At 46.1% G+C, this 19,053-nt stretch overlaps 1 protein-coding gene across 1 annotated transcript; it reads right to left on the reverse strand.

Moving 5' to 3' along the window:
- Positions 1–6,523: 6,523 nt before the first annotated feature.
- On the reverse strand, positions 6,524–9,805 carry LOC118404227 (hairy/enhancer-of-split related with YRPW motif protein 1-like). The gene is made up of 5 exons (XM_035803261.1): positions 9,563–9,805; positions 9,354–9,402; positions 9,144–9,227; positions 8,763–8,835; positions 6,524–7,633 (listed from the first exon to the last, which is right to left on the reverse strand). Exons 1-5 carry the CDS (start codon positions 9,784–9,786, stop codon positions 7,065–7,067), a joined length of 999 nt encoding a protein of 332 aa, XP_035659154.1. The 5' UTR covers positions 9,787–9,805; the 3' UTR covers positions 6,524–7,064.
- Positions 9,806–19,053: the final 9,248 nt, after the last annotated feature.

A 19,053-nucleotide genomic window follows, 5' to 3' on the forward strand; every position in this document is an offset into this window, starting at 1 on the left:
GTTGATCGGTGCATGACAAGCAAGTTGGAAAAAATCAACAAGTGGTTGTGTTGCATTCTTTTTCGGCATCCAGAAACGAGCTATGTTTTCTTATCATGAAGGTTAGATTTGGTGAATTGAATTGTTGTATTTGTGGGACATCTTCAAAAAAAGCGACTTCATGTGGCCTTAAGAATACTGCCATGTCATCACATTTGCGCTGACGTAGTCTGCCGACCAGACGCCCACCTGGCCGAATAATAAAAGGGAACTTTGGCCAAGTTAGGAACAAAAGCTTGGCCTATAGCTAGGAGTGAACAGACATACTGGTAGCTAGCTGGATAGACTGCAAAGAACCCAATGAAATCCCATGGAAACTACATGGCCAAAATCTTCTCTTTTTTCCATCTAGCTGACACGGCTACTTGGACACTACGGCCTAACGTATACATTCTGTCATGATACTGCCATGTTATCAGCTTGGCACTGACGGGCGAGCCGCGTCGGTAAAATTGGAGCTGTGCATGTATCTCTGGTGTCTACATGCACCTAACCTGCACTGATCTATGAACTGGCTTTTATACATAAATGCCATATGATGTAAGTGTATGTGGATTGATATTACCTGCATTGAATGTTACTACCTATAAACTTTAGTATAACTATAAAGAAAAAAATAGCAATGGTTCCTGAACAATTTAAGTATGATCCATTTTCATAAATGCAGAGTGGTGCAGGCAATTTTCAATGTAACCTGCACCAGTGCATGTATGCAGAAAAAAAATATTTCGAGCCCTACGCATACTGTCATGATACTGCCATGTCATCAGGTTGGCGCTGACGGGCGTCAGGCGGCCCGGGTCAGCTGGGTGCCCGCCGAGCCGCGTCGGTAAAATTGGAGCTGTGCATGTATTTCTTGTGTCTACCTGCTCCTAACCTACACTGGTTTATGTACTGGCTTTTATACGTAAATATCATATGATGTAAGAGTATGTGGATTGATACTAGCTGCATGTTACTACCTATCAAGTATAAAGAAAAAATAGCAATGGTTCCTGAACAATTTTAGTATGATCCATTTTCATAAATGCAGAGTGGTGCAGGTATTTTTCAATGTTACCTGCACCAGTGCAGGTATGCAGAAAAAAGTACTTCGAGCCCTGTCGTCATGATACTTCCATGTCATCAGCTTGGCGCTGACGGGCGTCAGGCGGCCCGGGTCATCCGGGTGCCCGCCGGGCGGCGTCGGGACCGGTGTCTGCCGAGCCGTTCTCGCGACCCCGGTGACCCCGACACCACCGCCAAAGTAAAGGGCTTTGCAGACCCTTGACAAAGCCATGAAAATGGCGTGACGTCAAGATGAAGTGCGGTGCCAACATCAAGTCAAGCTCAGGTCAAGCCTCAACAACTTTTGGGTCTGCCTTGGTGGCCGGCAAAAGTCATCGGCCTGTTGTCAAAACGTCAATCTCATGGAATAAACACAGGGTTTGGGATGGATCTGAATGGTAGTTTACTCGGCTTAGAGCCTCGCTAGCTCAAGTTTTCCAACTCATTGAGAATCAATTCAACCATCGAGAAAATTATGAAGACAGAGGCTGCCCTTGGGAGGCATTGTTGGGTCAAAGGGCAGTCACCTCTTCTGACCTAGGTCGCCATGCTCGGACATTGTGTGGCAGTGGCCTTCCGACATGGCCTCTACACCATTATTCTTTTGCGGTTGGATAAAGAATAGAATTGGTCAAAATAGGGTGCAAGGTTTGACAGGGGTCAGCTTGTTGTCTGTTGGCTAGATAACCTCTCTGGTCAATGATTTGTCTCTACCAGGCTCCGGCCTGGCCGCACAGTAATAGACCACTTTGGCCAAGTTTGAAATAAAAGCCTGGTAGGAGTTACATGTAATTGGCCTAGGAGTGAACTGACCGGCCGGTGGATAGTTGGATAGACTGCAAGAGACTGACTGAAATCCCACGGCAACTTGTTTGTCCCTATCTGGCCAAATTCGTCCCTTTTTTCATCCAGCTGACACGTCTGCTTGGAGACTATACAAATGATAAACCTTGTCACGTTCTGATCGAACTATTCCTCTGAATGTTGTGGTCATAGAGGTGTAGGTGGGAGACTGTAATTGGGTACTTGTGGTCTAGGTCGCATACTACTACTAGTACTTGCGTCGTTTCTTTTCTTGTGGCCAGAGTGTTGTTTGTGTGGAGTTTCAATTACGTCGGAGGGAAATTGAATATACATGGCCTTTTCATTCTCTGGTGCAGAAAACGCATTTGACTCTTTCTCAGAGAGAAAGCGCGATAAAAACATGTCTCAATGACCTTTTCGAATTCAAGGACCTTTCGGCGACATTAAGGCATTACTGAGATCATTATCTTCGTTACATAATACGCGTTACCCTGCGGCACCTAAGTCGACATTACGGTCTCCGCCCATCCATTCTCACGGTTCGCCACAAAAATTCAAAATTATTCGATGAAAACTTTTTTTCTCTGGCCCATTTATTCCTCTGCCAAGTTGTTCACCCGCTAATTTTAGTGAGATTTTTTTTCAACTCCCAACCTAGTATGGTGAGGGCCAGTGACCCAGTCGGCCATGTGGCACCTGAGTTGGACCGCTTGCCTCTTTGGCAGACCTCTGGGGTGGTGGCGTCCTTTTTGGGGGGGGGGGGAGGGGGAGGGGGGGGGTACATGGGCTACAGGTGGTTCTATGCCTGGAAAGGGAGTTTTGTCAGCATAGAGAACCTTAGCTGATGTTGAAAGTCGCGAATCAGCGCTCTGGACCCCTAGCCTCCACCAGGCATTCCTACGGGCGTACAGGATCATAGAATTCGGCAACAAAATCAGGGAATTGGCCAGGGGAGTCAGTCCACTCCTCTAGTATCAAACTCCCCAGGCAAATTATTCTTCCTAGATCTGAGCTGGTGTAGTCAGTCTGTAGAGACTACAAGAAGTCTGCGAGGGAGGCAAATAAACGGGCTATGATAATCAATAGTGCAAAATCGCATCATTGACAGGTTGATCTTGTCAACAGTGCAATGTTTTTAAAACTGCTGACAGGATCATCCTAGTTGTCAATAGCCACGTCCATCATCTGTAGCAATCTTCGTCTTTATTACACTTAGCCTGGTTACCAGACCCCAGTCTGATCTCAAAAATATCTATTGTGCAAGGTAGATATTTTTGAGGTTGGGGTCTGGTATCCAGGCTACATTACACTCGGAACAACGTTTGTCTTATGAATACGCAGAGCAAACCACCAGACTTCCTTCGGGACTGTGAAGGACTTACCAGAACTAGTAGTTGACTAGAAAAGGTCAACTAATGCACTGAACTCTTCTGGATAATGAGACACACACCACCAAGCGTTGGCCGACCTTACGCAGTTGTCATTACGACAGGCCGGGGACACGCACCGGACTTCTGCGGGCAGCCGCCTGAGTAATGACCGCTTTCCCGGGCCCAGCTCCGGACGCCGTCCGCCGACCGACCGTGCGTAAGGTCGGCCAACGCTTGGTAGTGTGTCTCATTATCCAGAACCGTTGAGTGCATTAGTTGACAGTCAACTATTAGTCACAGTCCAGAATGAAGTCTGTTGGGGTGTTCTGCGCCTGGGAAAAACGAGTTGTTTTTCGTGAAATGACGAGACGGACATTGCCTGTCATTGGCATTGCCAAAGACGATATGGACACAGTGTCAACAGTGAAAAAATTGCAATGTTGACACGATAATCTTGTCAATAGTGAAGAAAATTGCACTGCTGACAAGATCATCCTGTCAATAATTTTGTTCACTATTCATTATCATCCTGTCAATAGCCACGGACAAAGACGATGTTTTGGTGCTGTCCTGTCTCGTAAGCGACTGCAGTGCACCAGTGGAAAACCAGACGTAACACCTTGCCTAGCTAGACCGGCAAACTCTCCCTAAATGACAAATCCCCGGTGTGCTTATCTAAGGCCTTCGGGAAGACCTGCCCTGGCTGCCGAACAAATTCTCTGCCGCCCTGGCTAAAAGTCTGGTTTCCAGGGTAGAAGTGCCCCAGCTGTGCGATTGGTTCCATCTTCCTAGCAGGTCTAGAAGCCAGACGCACCCGCAGTTCTTGTTATATGATATATTTGGACAGACCATGGCCTTAATCCTCGTTCGATCCGTCAATTGCTTTCAAACTGGTGAGAGCCTGTTTCAACCCAAGTCATAAAAGATGTCAAAAGATGTTATTAATTATCTCCTTTCGTCGTCGAAAGAATAGCCGAAAAGTAAGCTCATACTATAGTTTGACAACTAGTCCTTCTACATAGCCAACTCGTCTTCTAAATCATTTAGCCAATTTCTACTATTCTTTACGGGACATTTGTGGGGCTAGTGCGACCAGTGTTGGGGACCGGTGAAATGAAATGGCAGTAGAGCCCACACAAGCAGATATCGACGCATTCCTGTCCGTATCTAGAGCCTGTCGCGACCCTAAACCTGGTAGCCTGGATACTAAATCGCCGATCTCAATGATATATCTACTTCTTCTTGATAAACCCGATATCGATCGTGTCAAGGTCTAAGCCATGAGGACCTGCCGTAGAGTTTCCTTGTTGGCCCAACCTGGCCTATGTTACTATATGTAGGCCCTGGAAACAGTCTGGCATCCAGGCTATAAACTTGGGTACCAGGCGCGAAGGATGGTCAATCTTTCGGCTACCGTACGTTCTAGGCTATATACCCGCCGAGTTAGCCCTCCCGTGGGACAACAGTAGCCTTCAAGATCAACATACCCTGCAGCCACAGAACGAGTCTGAGACCGGATTATTGTTCATCTCACGGTGTGTGCATAGACGACATTCCGACCGCCGGGAGGACGGCCGTCCGATCCGTGTCTTGCGGGCGGCCCAGCGTTGGTCTGCGGTGGTCTCCACTAGACTGACTACGCTGGCCATTATGTTTGTATTTTTACATGTCATATGTCCAGGAAGCTTAGCTGAGCCTGAGTACAAGTTGTTGCTTTTTTTTGTTAGTATGTCAGCTAATGAACAAATAATGCATCCAAAGAACAAGAGGAGTCGGTCGGCCTCGTCTTCGGAGGGGAAACATGAACCTAAGCCGCAGTAAGCGTCGACTGACTCCCCTGGCCAATTTCCCGATTTTTTTGCCGAATTTTACGATCCCTGCACCCCCATATCCTATAGGAAGGCCTGGTGGAGGCGTTTATTACACGGTGTGTGCCTAGACGACATTCCGACCGCTGGGGGGACGTACGCCGCGTCCGTGTCGAACGGGCGGCCCAGCGTCGGCCCGCGGCTTCCTCTAACAGGGGACGCGGTGCCCTGATTATCCACGGCGGCTTTAGGACGGATAAGGAAGGCTCTCCCCGTGCCCCTGTTGTATTTTGAGGACGTTATCAGATCGATTATTGCCAGTAATCTGTTTGCGCACGCCTGGAGTCTCGCAGGGCTCCGCCACGATCTACAACGATTAGATTCGACACGTCTGAAACACTGTAGCGTGTGGTGCCACATCATTCATAATTGCTATAGCTAGCCTGCGTGGCAGCCCCCGAACTCAATAATGACCATCGTGTTTATCAGGGTCTAATGTGAATCTGAGGGCCCCGCCACGAAAACAAGCCAATCCATAACGATTACAGTCGACATGTCTGAAACACTGTAGCGAGCGTGTGGTGCCGCCCAATTGAACATATTCATTCAAAAAGTGTATATATAGCTATCCTGGATGTCAACCCCCAATGGCCCAAACTCAATAATATTCATCGTGTTTATCAGGGCCCCGACACGAAACCAAGCCAATCCACAGCGACTAGCTTCGACATATCTGAAACACTGTAGCGTGTGGTGGCTGGTGCTGCCCAATTGTACATATCATATTCAAAAAGTGTATATAGCTATCCTTGATGTCAGCCCCCAATGGCCTTAACTCAATAATATTCATCGTGTTTATCACGGTTTAAGTGAGTATCTGTTGTAGAATTCATTTGATAGCATATTTGCCCTAGACTAGAGCAGAAAAGTTGGCTTGTGTGAGCACTGAAAGCAGCCTTGCATCCATGCTAGTGTGTAGCATGCTAGTGTGTAGCATGCTAGTGTGTAGCTGACGCTGTGTGTTCAAAATGACTGTACTTCCACTGAAGTTTTAGTAGGGGCCCTTTCTATCTAGTCGACTTGTCGTCAGCTCGTCTAACCTCCGAGATTTGATCAGACAAGGCTTTTTGTCGTACATACTTTGAATGCATGTTCTGTACGGGGATTAACTTTCTTTACAGCGAGTCTCGGCAGCTTTTATACTTTCTATGAGACACACTTGGTTTTATCTCTTGTGGAAATCTTGGTTTTGGGTACTGAAGACATATGGGTCCCGGGTCTTCAACTAAGTACTGAATCCAAAACAACTTGCAATCGAACACTTGCTACTGTTACTTTCTTGTGGTAGAATATAAGACTAACAGTTAAAACTAGATCGCCGAACCTTTCTCACCCAACTGTACGCACCTCCCATGTTATTATTTAGGCCCATATAGAAAAGAAACGAGACATTTGCATGGTTCAAAGTTTGTGACATTATATTCACACGGATTCCTGTTCTCAGTCATATACAATTTTACAACAGGGCAAAATAAAATTTCTTTACTTCTGATGTAGAAAAATACAAAAGAACCACAAAACACAAAACGTTACACTCAGACGAAGAAACAAACGATTTGTCCAATGGTAAATGTGGTTACAAAATTGTCAAAAGTTTGATTGCAGAAGCTCGCACATGATTGGCTACTACACTGATTGATACACAGAAATTGAATTCATGATTGGTTCCTATGGCAATTAAATTAACGTGGCTATAACCGTCATATCAAATGATTTACTACCTAACGCTTGACCTTGCAAAGTAATGCAAGCAAGGCAATGACTAAAACGTCTGGACACACAAGACCTGCTTGTCACACGGTCTTGGACTTGGTATGACCGGACGAAAAACAAGTAGACGCTACTATCATCAACTCTTCTTTCACATTTTGGTCTGTTAGTGATATTTTCAATATTTACAGCAGTCTATGGACAAGTCCAACAACAGAGTTTATGTTCAGTAGGCGTTAACTTCCGACCCCCAAGGCCTGTACGGTTTGGTGATGATCTGTGATTGCGTTGTACTGGTGGTACCATAGCCAGTGGGGGACAGATGGAGCGTGTTGAAGGTGACGGGAAACTGCGTAGAGGAGATGAGAGTCGGCGAGATTTGCGCTGTTGAGGAAGCCGGGACGGAGGCTGCCACAGGTAGATGCGCGGAGGTCTTGAGATAGGTGTTGGGGGTGGAGCAGGCGATGGCTGCGGGTTGGCGCGGTGGCTCGTGTAGAGAGGTGGCGTGGAGAAGGCCCTGGGCATCCGGCGCGGCTTGGACCGACGCGAACTGCGGGTGGGGCGCGGTGACTCCGTTGACGTTCCACGGGGACGTATGTCGCATCCCCGCCGCCGCCACGACTTGGGCCTCCCGCTGCGCCGCGATGCACTGGAGGTGGTTCATCAGGCGGATACGTAGGGGGTCTTGGATGTCGAGGCCCTCTATTGTCACCATGTATCTGGCCACCTCGTTGGCGCACTCCCTGAACCCGATCCCGCGGTAGTCAATGAAGTGATCGTCGTAGGCATGGTAACCTGGAAAATACACGGGGGAAAACTTGGTTAGAGACCACGCGAATGAGAAACTTTATTGTGATACCCTTTTAAAATAGCCATATTCAGAACTAGTCTTCCAGGGTTCGAAATTCGAACAATAAAACATGCAAGTACGGCAAAGACATATAAATATAGATTAAAGATCAAAATTAAAGACACAAACACAGAGACCGTGCCAATGAGTGAGTAATCCTTATCATTGTCATATCGCAACTAAAATTTGACTCTAACAAACACAAGCTAAGAGGGTGGTGGACAAATTCCACAACACTGCATCTGCCGTGTCTGAAATTAATCGAGAACGATCGTTTCAGAGATAACCGTGATATAATAGAACATGTGGTTTTCCTCAAAGAGATAGCACACAACAATACCACATAGAGTACCAGTGGAGTTAATCGTCCTAACAAAAGAAAGACCCAAAGGACGACCCATTTTCTAACGGATAACAAGATCACACAACGTCTAAAATAAAAACTTTAAACACTCATATAACCTCCCTGATACCCCAGAGTGCCCATAATATCTAAAGACTCGATACTGAGTTTGATGAAACTGGACAAAAACTAATCTTCACGTATCATTCCCTCAACCGCTTTTTGACAGTTGAAATACAGTTCACCCACAAACTTCCGTTCCGATAAAAAAAAAGCGTCGTCAACAATGTAAGAAAACCTTTCATCTTTTAACGCCCATGTAAAGCTAAGCTACTGTAGTCTTGAGTATTGTGTATTCAAGTCTTCCGCATTTGAATGAGAGAGAGAAAAGCCCTTGACGGACGTCAGAGGTTCGATAGGCGAGTGAAAAGCCGCCTGAGAACACTACAGGCACCCGCGGCCCTTTCTAACGACTGAAAGGGTTTTGCCGAAATCTCAACAGTCGCCACAATGCCGGCGGGCGTACACTTACACGGCCGGGCCTTTAGGACACAACCCGGCCACTTAACGTAAGAAAATAGAGGCCGCTATCCCACGGTATCGCTTACACGAGTCTGCTTGTCTTGACAAACATGCATTACGCCTTAGCTCTCAGCCAACACCGCGATATCCGCGCACTATTTATTAAAACTTAACCGTTCTTAACAAGACAAAAGGAGGACGAGCTTTACCTTTCGCGGCCAGCATTTTCAGGTAGTCCACAGTCATCTGCAGGATTTCCGCTTTCTCCAACTTGGCTGACCCCTGGTGGATGAAAACAAGCACAGAGCGTTGGTCGGCGTGAAGCCATACAAAGGGCAAGGCAGGTGTCATACCGTGCTATACCCTCTAGCAAAACGTTTTTACGACAACGTGAAAACAACAAAGGTGCGAGCCAGACAACAAGAGCGGCGTGACCTAGGGAAACAGGACCGGTAAAGCCACCGTGTACTAGTATTCTTGCGGTCCAAATTGATATAACAGAAGCGGAAGTGGGGAGGAAACTCTAAACCGTGAGAAAAAGAGAGAAGGCACAGTCAAATCTTTGTCGAAATTATAATATTATACCGTACCTGTTTTTCGAAAGCGGTGGGGACGAGTCGTCGAAGCTCGGCAAGACAATTGTTGATCCGATCGCGGCGTCTCTTCTCAATAATCTGCAAACGATGAAGGATTACCGCGGTAAGCATACACACCAATTGTTGCTCATTCAATAAACATCAGCAAAAGTGAATAAAAAGTGTAAAAATTGAAGGGAGGAATGTTATATATAGGACACTTACCCCTCGTCGCTTCTTTCTTGAACTCATCTGGCAACTTTGGCTGGGGGACCTGTAGAGGAAACAACAGAATGACACGCGTTAGACAAGCGGCGCTAAATATCTCTAACCCCTCAACGGCCTTGCGGCACGTGTCACCCAGAATCAACGCCAAAATATTTCCAAAAAACTCAGAAAAAAATATTGAATAAACCACTGAGGATTAAACCTACCCCTTCGTCTCTTCGAAAACGCTGTCGTCTTCGCTCTCGATGCTATCGGAAAAGGACCGCTTCATGGTGGACGGGTGTGGTAGTGAGTTGGGTACTTGGCGCGGAACGATTCGCAGACACGTCCTCACTCTGCTGAGTCTGAACTCGAAATGCCGGCCCGTTCCCACGGTTGGGCTCAATAAAAAATTTCGAGTGTGTGAAATCCACCCCTCCCCAGCGGGCATGGCGCAGTGATTGACAGGCAATCAGCTGTTCAACATGCCCCTTCTGTGCGATGCGGCGTTCTGATTGGCTGCCGTGATCCCAGCTGAGCGCTCGCGGCGGTGCGACGCACGACTTGCACACGCTGGCCGTGGGAACGCTCCCGGCCGACCTCGTGGACCAATCAGCGCGCGCTCCCGGTTTCTGCGGGCTGACAGCCCTTTCTCGCTTGGCTGAACAGTTCACCAAATATACCGTGTGAACCGAGTTTCCTCGATTTTAGCCCGCAGTTTCTCCGCGAAAATCCCGAAAATTCAGGTCATAGGTACGCGTTTCGGTTGTTCGTGTCGTTGCCGTGGTAACGGACGAGTTTCTCGTCCCGAAATATTTTTGTATCTCGGCTATTTTGGATTTATTGTCAAGAATGCGCGGAATCGAAGACAAATGTTGTCTTTACAACCCCACCGCGCCTGTTTGCAACCCGTCTCCACGATACGTCAACGGGTCGACTCACTACAAACTTGACTCGGCCAAATTCAACAAAATATTCACGAGAAGTCGCGAAAAACTCGCACTTTTTCTTCCGAAAGAAGCCTTTCCCACGGTCCAACCACTGTTTATTTATTTTTAGCTTTCACATGCAAAGAGCACACGTGATCAAATTAAGTCTAATTAGTAACAGCCGGTCGTTGACAGGAGTTATCAAGACGTCGGTGCTCGGTGTCTTCAGGGCACGACTGTTGGGCGGCTCGGGGGCTTGCCAAATGTCTCCAAAGCACGCACTGCACGCACCCGTGTCTAACACCTTTCACTCAAACTTTCCCACAAGCTCCCTTGCCACCTTCCCCCTCCTCCCCTAGCCTCCATCAGGCCTTCCTACGGGGGTACGGCGATCAAAATGATCGGGAAATTGGCCAGGGGAGTCAGTCCATGGCTCCTAGCCTGGTATCCAGCCGTATTATAGCTCCCGAATCTCTTCTGTCCTCTCCGCAAGCAGAAGCTCTATTATAAATACGGCTGGATACCAAGATACATGGCTCCATGATGCTAAGGTAAATGTTTCCCCTTTTGCGGCCGGCCAACTCTCTCTGGTTGCAAAACTCCCTAGCAAATTATTCTCCCTGTATAATTAAAAATCCAGTGTAGTCAGTCTGGTAGAGACTACCCCTCCCTAACGCTCCTGTCAACCGTGCCTAACCTCTCGCCACTCCGTGTAAGTTTTTCCCATGCTTAAAAATTCACAGATTACCCGAGCGAACAATGGTAGGCGGGCAACCACAATGGGAAGCCATTGTTTGGGTTCGGCCGGTGAGAGGCTGCGTTGTGCAGTTTCCTTTCAGTAGTGGAACTTGTAATTGTCTACTCATAATTGATAGTAAGAGGACGCGCTCGATGAATGCTGCCATTCACGAAGAGAGAGAGAGTGGAAGGAAGGAAAAGCGCAGGGTTGGTTCGGGTCGGAAAGTTTATTTAGCGCAACAGTTCGCGGGCCGTGCATGCGTTGCACTACGTAAACACCCGCCTCCAGATCTCAAACCGTCCATCAAACGAACGGGTTCGGTGCTACCCCCACGGGGTCGATCATCGGACGGCCGAGAAAAATTCCTCCGGTGAAGCCATACCCATCCCCCGGGGGAGGTGTCCGACACTTTACGGAGAGACAGCGGGGTTTATTATCTTTAGAGAGGTGTCAGGTCCAACAGATGGGATGAATGGGGTTAGGCTTCGCGCCGCCATGGGAAACGACGGGTAACAATAGGATGATAGTTTTACAACTACGCTAATCGCCCAGGACTCTATCAGCGAGGTTTATAGTTGATTATGTTGTGAGACGACCTTCCAAGCGCGTTAGAGAAGCCTCGTTTGCTGCGAAATGTTGTTGTAAGTTTACCGAGGTGGAGAAACTCGGACGGGACATCTCGAAACGTCAAAACAAAACGTCTGCGACGCTTCAAACGGGAAACTTGTCTGTCAATGGGTTTTGTGACATGGTGCATTCATTATTACAAAGCTCCTTACAATGCTAAGAAATGGCAAGAAGGAGATAAACTTTTACTGCAGCATGTTCATTGTGGATTCATGTCAAAGAGCTAACAAAAGATAGAACTAAAAGGAAGGAGGAAAACTTAGATAATGAGGTCTAAACCTCGGATTAATGTATTTATCCAATATAAGAGTTTACATTACTGAAATGGTCTGAGATATCCCGCTAAGCTTACTTTAATAGTCTATGGCCTAAACGGATTCTCTGAAACAGAGCTAGTGAAAGTGAATTCGTGATAACATTTCTAAGAATTTCGATAACTGTTTTCTCCTTTTTTCTTCTTCTTTTTCCCCCAAAGACGTTTATCGTTCATCAGCCTGACGTGTGTACGTAATTGAAATGTCAGCGTAGTATAAGTGAACATGTGAGAATAATTCCAATAATATCGAGCTAGAGTACTCTATTTTCTGTTTGTTTGTTTGTTGTTTTGTTTTTTTTCTTCATTCTTCCTTTTTTTCCAAGACGCTTATCGTTTATCAGCCTGACGGGCGTACGTAATCGAAATGTCATGGCGTAGTATAAGTGAATCTGTGATAATATTTCTAAGAATATGGAGTTGTTTTCCACCTTTTTTCTTCCTTTTTTTCAAGACGTTTATCGTCTAAGGTAAGATTATCGTTAATCAGCCTGACGGGCGTACGTAATTGAAATGTCATGGCGGCCGGGCCGTCGCCTTGCCCCGCGCCGCTCCCGGCGTTCCCCCGGCCGGCGGTCGGGGGTGCTCGGCCGCCGCTCGGCAATTAGGAATGTCTGATCCCGGGGGGTGTCGGCCAATCAGCGCGCCCGGCTGGGTATCGGCGGTGACAGCGCAGGTATTTTCCCACAGCCCCGGCGGCCGCTTGTAATCGTATCGCCGTGCGACCGACATGCGTTCGGGCAGACGCGCTCTTCCCACAGGCGCGACTTCTCCCTCCGGGGACCAGCCAACCGTTCCCTGACCACTTTCGCGCGTATTTGTGCTAGTCTCTACCAGACACCGGGTCGCTGGAAAAATCGTAGAAATGGAACAAATTGAGGAGTAAACCGGCCAGAGGAGTATAGTTGGTTATGGAACAGCACGCGACCTAGCCGGCTATAGTTCTCTGGCCGGCTCACTCCTCTATTTGTTCTATTTCTACGATTTTTCCAGCGACCCGGAGTCTGGTGAGACTACGTATTTGTGCAAGCTCTCCAAACCTTCATCCAACCACAATAGCTGCTTCACAACCTGTTGTAAACTTCCCAACCGCCTCTTCAAGCAAAAAAGTTGTTAATCTAAACTCCTACGTCGTGATCTATGGCGAGCAGGTACAAGATTTTTGGAGAAGATTATCACTTGGGTGTTAATGCGTCCCAGAAACCTGAGAGGCTGGGAGATAGCGCAGAAGAATTTTGTTTTCAGAAGTGCCAAAGTGATTCCGTATGTTGGATCACACGGACGGCACCTCGCGGCTTGTCTGACAACCTGTCTCTCGGCAGATGACGCAGGGAAGGAGAAGTAGGATCAAGTAGAAATCGGCTAGCCTCCAACAGGCCTTCCTACGGGGGTTTGGGGTCGTAGAATTGTGCAAAAACTGGGGAAAATTGGCCAGAGGAGTCAGTCCACACTAGCCTCTACCAGGCTTCGTGGTTTGATGGTCTAATTGTCGAAATTGGACAAATAGAGTCACCGTACGCTAGGGGAGTCAGCCGGCCGAGAAGGTCCATTTTTTTTTTGGAGATGTCCCTAATCGGCCGACTGACTCCCCTAGCGTAGTATTTACTCTATTTGACCAATTTCTACAATTAGACCACCAAACCACGAAGCCTGGTAGAGGCTAAGTCCACACCCCTGCGAGGCAAAACTTCCCTGGCAAATCATTATCCTCATAGTCTATAGTTATAACAGCTAGCGTAAGTCTGCCAAAGAGTGAGAGACTAGGCAAAAGAAGCAGAAATCGGCCGCGAAATAGAGTGGAACAAGCAAAAGCAGTTACACCAAGGAGCTGTCGTCAACGTTGATAAAAGTTCATTGGCTTCATGGAGGAATGGTCAAAGTCAAAGCTAACTTCACTTATTTGCTCAATCACTATTAGTTTGTTATCTGCCATGAAGTTGAATGGGTGGACAACCACTGTGTTCCAGCCAAAAGGGAGTCTGCTTGAGACTACAAAAGTGGAGAGGGATGAAAACAGACGTGGCAAACCAAAGTCTTACAAGTTGTTGTTTTGTCGCGTGTTTGCGGGTCGCCTTGGCGCATTGTGCGAGTGGCACATGAGAAAAGGTGCTAAATAGATTAGAGTGCGTGCGCGTGCCGGCATGTCACGACTGGTGTGATTTACCCAACCCGGCGGGTGTCGGACCCCCGTGGGGGCGGAGAACTCTGACCCGTACCCTCGTTTTTTTTATTCTTTCGGCCTCCCCAATGGTCCCAATATGGTAGTCTCTACCAGACTCCATAGGCGCTAGACTCCATAAGAAAACCAAAGAAATGGAACAAATACAGGTAAGCCGGCCAGAGAAGTACAGCCGGCTAGGGAGGAAATAATTGTTCTGGTCGGGCAAGGAGCTTTTATCAACTTGATAAAAGCTCCTTCGGTCAGCTGACTCCCATAGTGTACTATGAGTATGAGTCTATTTGTCCAATTTCTACAATTAGACCACCGATCTACGAAGCCTGGTAGAGGCTATTAAAACGGTAACAGTACGCTAGGGGAGTCAGCCGGCAAGTAAAAACAACATCCTCACCGTGACTTCCCCCTAGCGTACTTACTATTGACTCTACATTTGTCCAATTTCTACACTTAGACCACCGATCCACGAAGCCTGGTAGAGGCTATTAAAACGGCCACGTGGGAACCACTGTTTACTGTCGTCTGGTGGCAGGGTATACGGGAAGGATTCTCCCTCACCCTCGCGGCGAGAGTTGGAAACAAAAACACGCCTTGCTGCCACAGTAAACAATGATTAAAACCCCCGCAGACGACCGCAGCTGCTTCCCCCGAAGTTTCCCACACTCTCCGTACACACACACATGCCCTGATTCGCTCAGACGGACGGCGTTTGGCAATGACAACGATTTGGCGCGAACACAAAGGCCTTCCTGTTGTCAGAAGCGCCCTGTCAAGAGGACTCGTCCATTCAGGACTCCGTCTCGGGGTTGAGTGGATGAAAGGCCCTGGGGTGTTCGGGTTCACGAAGCTGGAGCCTCGGCGCATGCCGGAGCGACGGCCTACAGGTGGGCACTGTTTCGGCCCATAAAGGCCCGTCCCCCGCCCGCAAGCATAACTGTGCGACGGTGCAACAAAGGAGGGAGGAGCGGTGTGTGTACCGTGAACAAAGGATACCTGAAGGCTTTGACTGTCTGTCTTTATTTACAGACAAAGACCCATTCTCTACCGGACCATTATGTGTTTGGGTTGCGGCTATTGTTCTCGATACTTTCCCATGGCTCGGCACAACGCGCGCCGTGTGCTCGCCATTCCCACCCCTACTCCGTGACACGTAATTAACGGACATGTGCGCCCCTTGCCAAGGGTAAACAAAACAAGCCAATTGGGGAGATTGCCGTGCTCGTGGGAACCGAGATTTTCTCACAGGCCGTGCAGCCTGCTGACGGGGCGATGATGGAGGACGGAGGCCAAGTTTGTTATTATTATACCTCCGAGCAGATGTTTGGATGTCGCCTCGCCCAAATTCTTTATTTTTATTTTTATTCCCCCCACACTCTCTCTACACACACACAGTGACACACCATTGCCACCACCATCTATAACACAAGAAATTCGCAAGAATGAAATATCAGGAAAATCACGTCCTTGGAAGAATGAAACAGCTTTTTATAGTCAGACTTTCGAGCAGGCGGCCAGGCATCGCCAGGGTTTACTACTAGTACTACTTAAGGCGAAACTGACTTTGGGTAGGCAAAATGTTAGGGGGAGGGGCAAGATTATAGACATGAAGACAGAGAGTATGACTGTATGAAGATAGAAAGTATGATTGGTCTGCTTGTACTAGTCTATGTACTAGTACAAGCAGGTGGAGGCCAGACTGTTTTTAAACATATTTGATATCCATTCCAACGTCTACTTGGAGATAGCAAGTTTGCACAGAAGGTGCGAAGAGTTTTTCCACACGCTCAGCGACGTTCTAACAGCTGCCAACACGGGGATGACACCCTCCAGATTACCACCAGAAACAATAGGACAGATATGTTAGCTTTTAATTGGTACCGAGGGCCCATATGCCACGGACGCACGGGGAGTATCTATCAACCGCATTGGTTGACATAAAAGCCCTGTTTCAACAAACACAATCAAAATAGCACATTCAACCCACAGGGGTGCCTGCAGCATCTATAATAAATTGCGCATGAAGTAAATGATTGAAACGAAAATCACATCAACACCCGTGGAATTGAATTTGGAAAAAAAGAAAACATTGAAAATGCTCGTAAACTTTTAATCCCTAGCCGACTCCATGGGGTAAAAACAACAAAAATTGGTCACAGAAACGCTGACTCAGAGGAATTAGCCAACGTATGAGTACAATTAGGTTTGTTTGAACTTTGTTTATTCATGAAAGCTCAAATCGGCTTGCAGGCCGCTTTTCATTCAGGTCATGAGGGAAGAGGCAAGGGTCAGACAAAGTATATAACAGAGATACAGTTTGAAAATGAGTCTTATATAAGCCTATATACACAATTTTACAAAATAATAGTGAGAGACTTGAAAAAGATAAAAAAAAACTTTTTCTTAGTCTGGATACCAGACGCCAGCCCGATCTAAGAAAAATATCGATATTTTTCCTAATTGTCGAAAATGACAGACCTAAAACAACCATAAAACTGTTGAACAACAGTCAGTTAGTGAATGTAACATACTTAGTTCTGATAGCTAGGTAATAGAGGCTAACATTGGCCCCATCAACCCGGGAGTTGGGTCCATGATATGGTACCGTCTCCCTGGAAGTATCTGCCAGCAAAGAAGTAAAACCCAGTTAACTTAAATTTAACATACCGAATACTCGAATACAGTTTGCAAGTCAAGTGACCACATGATAATCTATATATTGCATATTGTATTTTGAACAGATATATTTTATTTTCTAATCACACCATCAATACTTGTATAAAGCTGGACCACAGTACTAACTTGTCTCTCTATGACATACACAATGAACTAAAGGGAGATATGATGACACAGAGGGACACATGCTACTGCAAACGACAGACGTCCTTAAACAAACATACAAAAGAGCCGATGTGTTATCTTCTAATTGGCCCATATGCCACTGACGCCTTGGAAATTAGCTACAGCATTGTCCTTTTACAGTTTCAGTAGTAAATGGGGGGGGGGGGGTCGTAAATTAACACTCCGACATCTAGAAACGCTATGATGTGGTTTATTACAAGATAATCAGCACGCGTAGCTTTGAACAAACAGGGTTCACTAGTAGATAAAACATTTGTTTGAACTGAGTAGGCCACAAGAAATGTAGGCGTCAAACATTTGTATAATAACACATGTTATGAAGGTGTAAAAAACAGTATAGACGCAAGCTACTTCAAATGACCTACGAACAAACAAAAGAGAATAATTTTATGACATAATTGCCATAGAGAGCCCATATGTCACTGATGCGTTGAAGAGCTGCTATATACTGTCCATAGGGTTGTTTATTAGAAAAGACAACTGTTGCAGCATATGCAACCTGTAGCCGTAAACTCCTCTCTTTTACTTTATTTTTTTATACAAAAATCGCATAGTTCCTAGTGGTTCGGCACTTATAGCCACCTCTTAATGTAAGTATTAGTATTTTTTTGACAATTTTTGTTTTTAATGAACATTGAAATGATATTCACATCTGTTATTGTGACACTACAAATCAGGATCCAATGGAACATGATACATGTACATAAATCATCGTAAATTGTAGAAGCGTGTTGTATAAGATGACATACGCCAATTCAAACAACAACAAAAAAGAGCATGCGTTATCTTTTGATTCAAAGAAAAGGCCCATATGCCATTAACGCTTTGTATATGACACCTTCGATAGAATGATTTATGAGTACAGTAGCAAGACTGGAGCTACACGTGCAACCTGTAGCTCTTGTAACTGCATTAGATATGTGTATTTTTTTACATACTATGACATGGAGTCCATGAGAAATTCATCATAGAAAATGTTTCGTATGTTATATATAACAGGAGGGGGTGCTCTTTAATTGAAGTTTAAAGGATGTTATGATCCTTCACTTAACTCCTCATCCAGCAATAAGTTTAGATGTACCGATTTCAAGGTGTATTTTACAAATGAAAGTAGCCAATATCATGGATAGAACTTTGAAACTGCAACCTCAGTGGCCAGGTTGAGTTAGAAGTGGTGCCAAAGTGCCCCAAAACATTATTATCTATTGATAGAACTGAGAACACTTTACGTCATCAAATGATTTTGACACACTGCCCTAGGAGCTCAAGTTTGGCTCCGAGACTTAAGTGATAAATTCATTTACTTAATCCTACTTGAAACAGGATTAGTGAGAAAACAAGAGCGAGAAAAGACAACCAATTTCAATACTCCTTCAGTCCTTGTTGAAAGAATGCTGTGTATTTGTAGGCCCTGGCATGTGGTAGTCAATTCCTGCACTCAACCGTCATACTAACATGGAGTGAGAATGAACCGCAGTCAACAACACCTCACAAAGTTCACAAAGAAAGCACGGTAGACTTTACAACAACAACAGCCTGGCTTACAACTGAATGGTATGGGCGGTATGCAAGGTTCGGGTTTTAAAACACGCAGGTGTGTGTTTGGCACTTTCCCTCTTATGTTATTTCAATTTTCCATTCATAAAAAAGCAATCAAGTTCAGAAGATTGTTGTAGGAGTCATTTATGGAATTGTTTGGTCGTCCTAAACATTTGCCAAGTTTCATGTGTGATAACTTGAAGATGTAATATTTTGTATTATCTTTCAAGTTTCTTTTATTTTTTATCAGATGATTGATTGGTTCAAGTATTGTTACCAGTATTTGCTTTGTGGTGTGGGAAAATGCTTCTCTCCACAAATAAATAGAGTGTCGACTAGACGCCTTTCACGGTTAGATTTTGACCTGAAGTGGTCAAAATTGGTTGAGGTTACAGAGCGAAAGAGTGTGCGTGATTTTGCAGAGGAGTTTACAGCTGGTCTTAAAAGCCCCACCACTCAGGTGGGGTATTAATGTGGCTGCCAATAATCTCCAAGCAGATTCCTCCGGGTGGCATAAAACAGTAACATAAGCTGGG

The sequence above is a fragment of the Branchiostoma floridae genome, chromosome 17 (genome assembly GCF_000003815.2).
Source record: "Branchiostoma floridae strain S238N-H82 chromosome 17, Bfl_VNyyK, whole genome shotgun sequence".
NCBI classification, from domain to species: Eukaryota; Metazoa; Chordata; class Leptocardii; order Amphioxiformes; family Branchiostomatidae; genus Branchiostoma; species Branchiostoma floridae.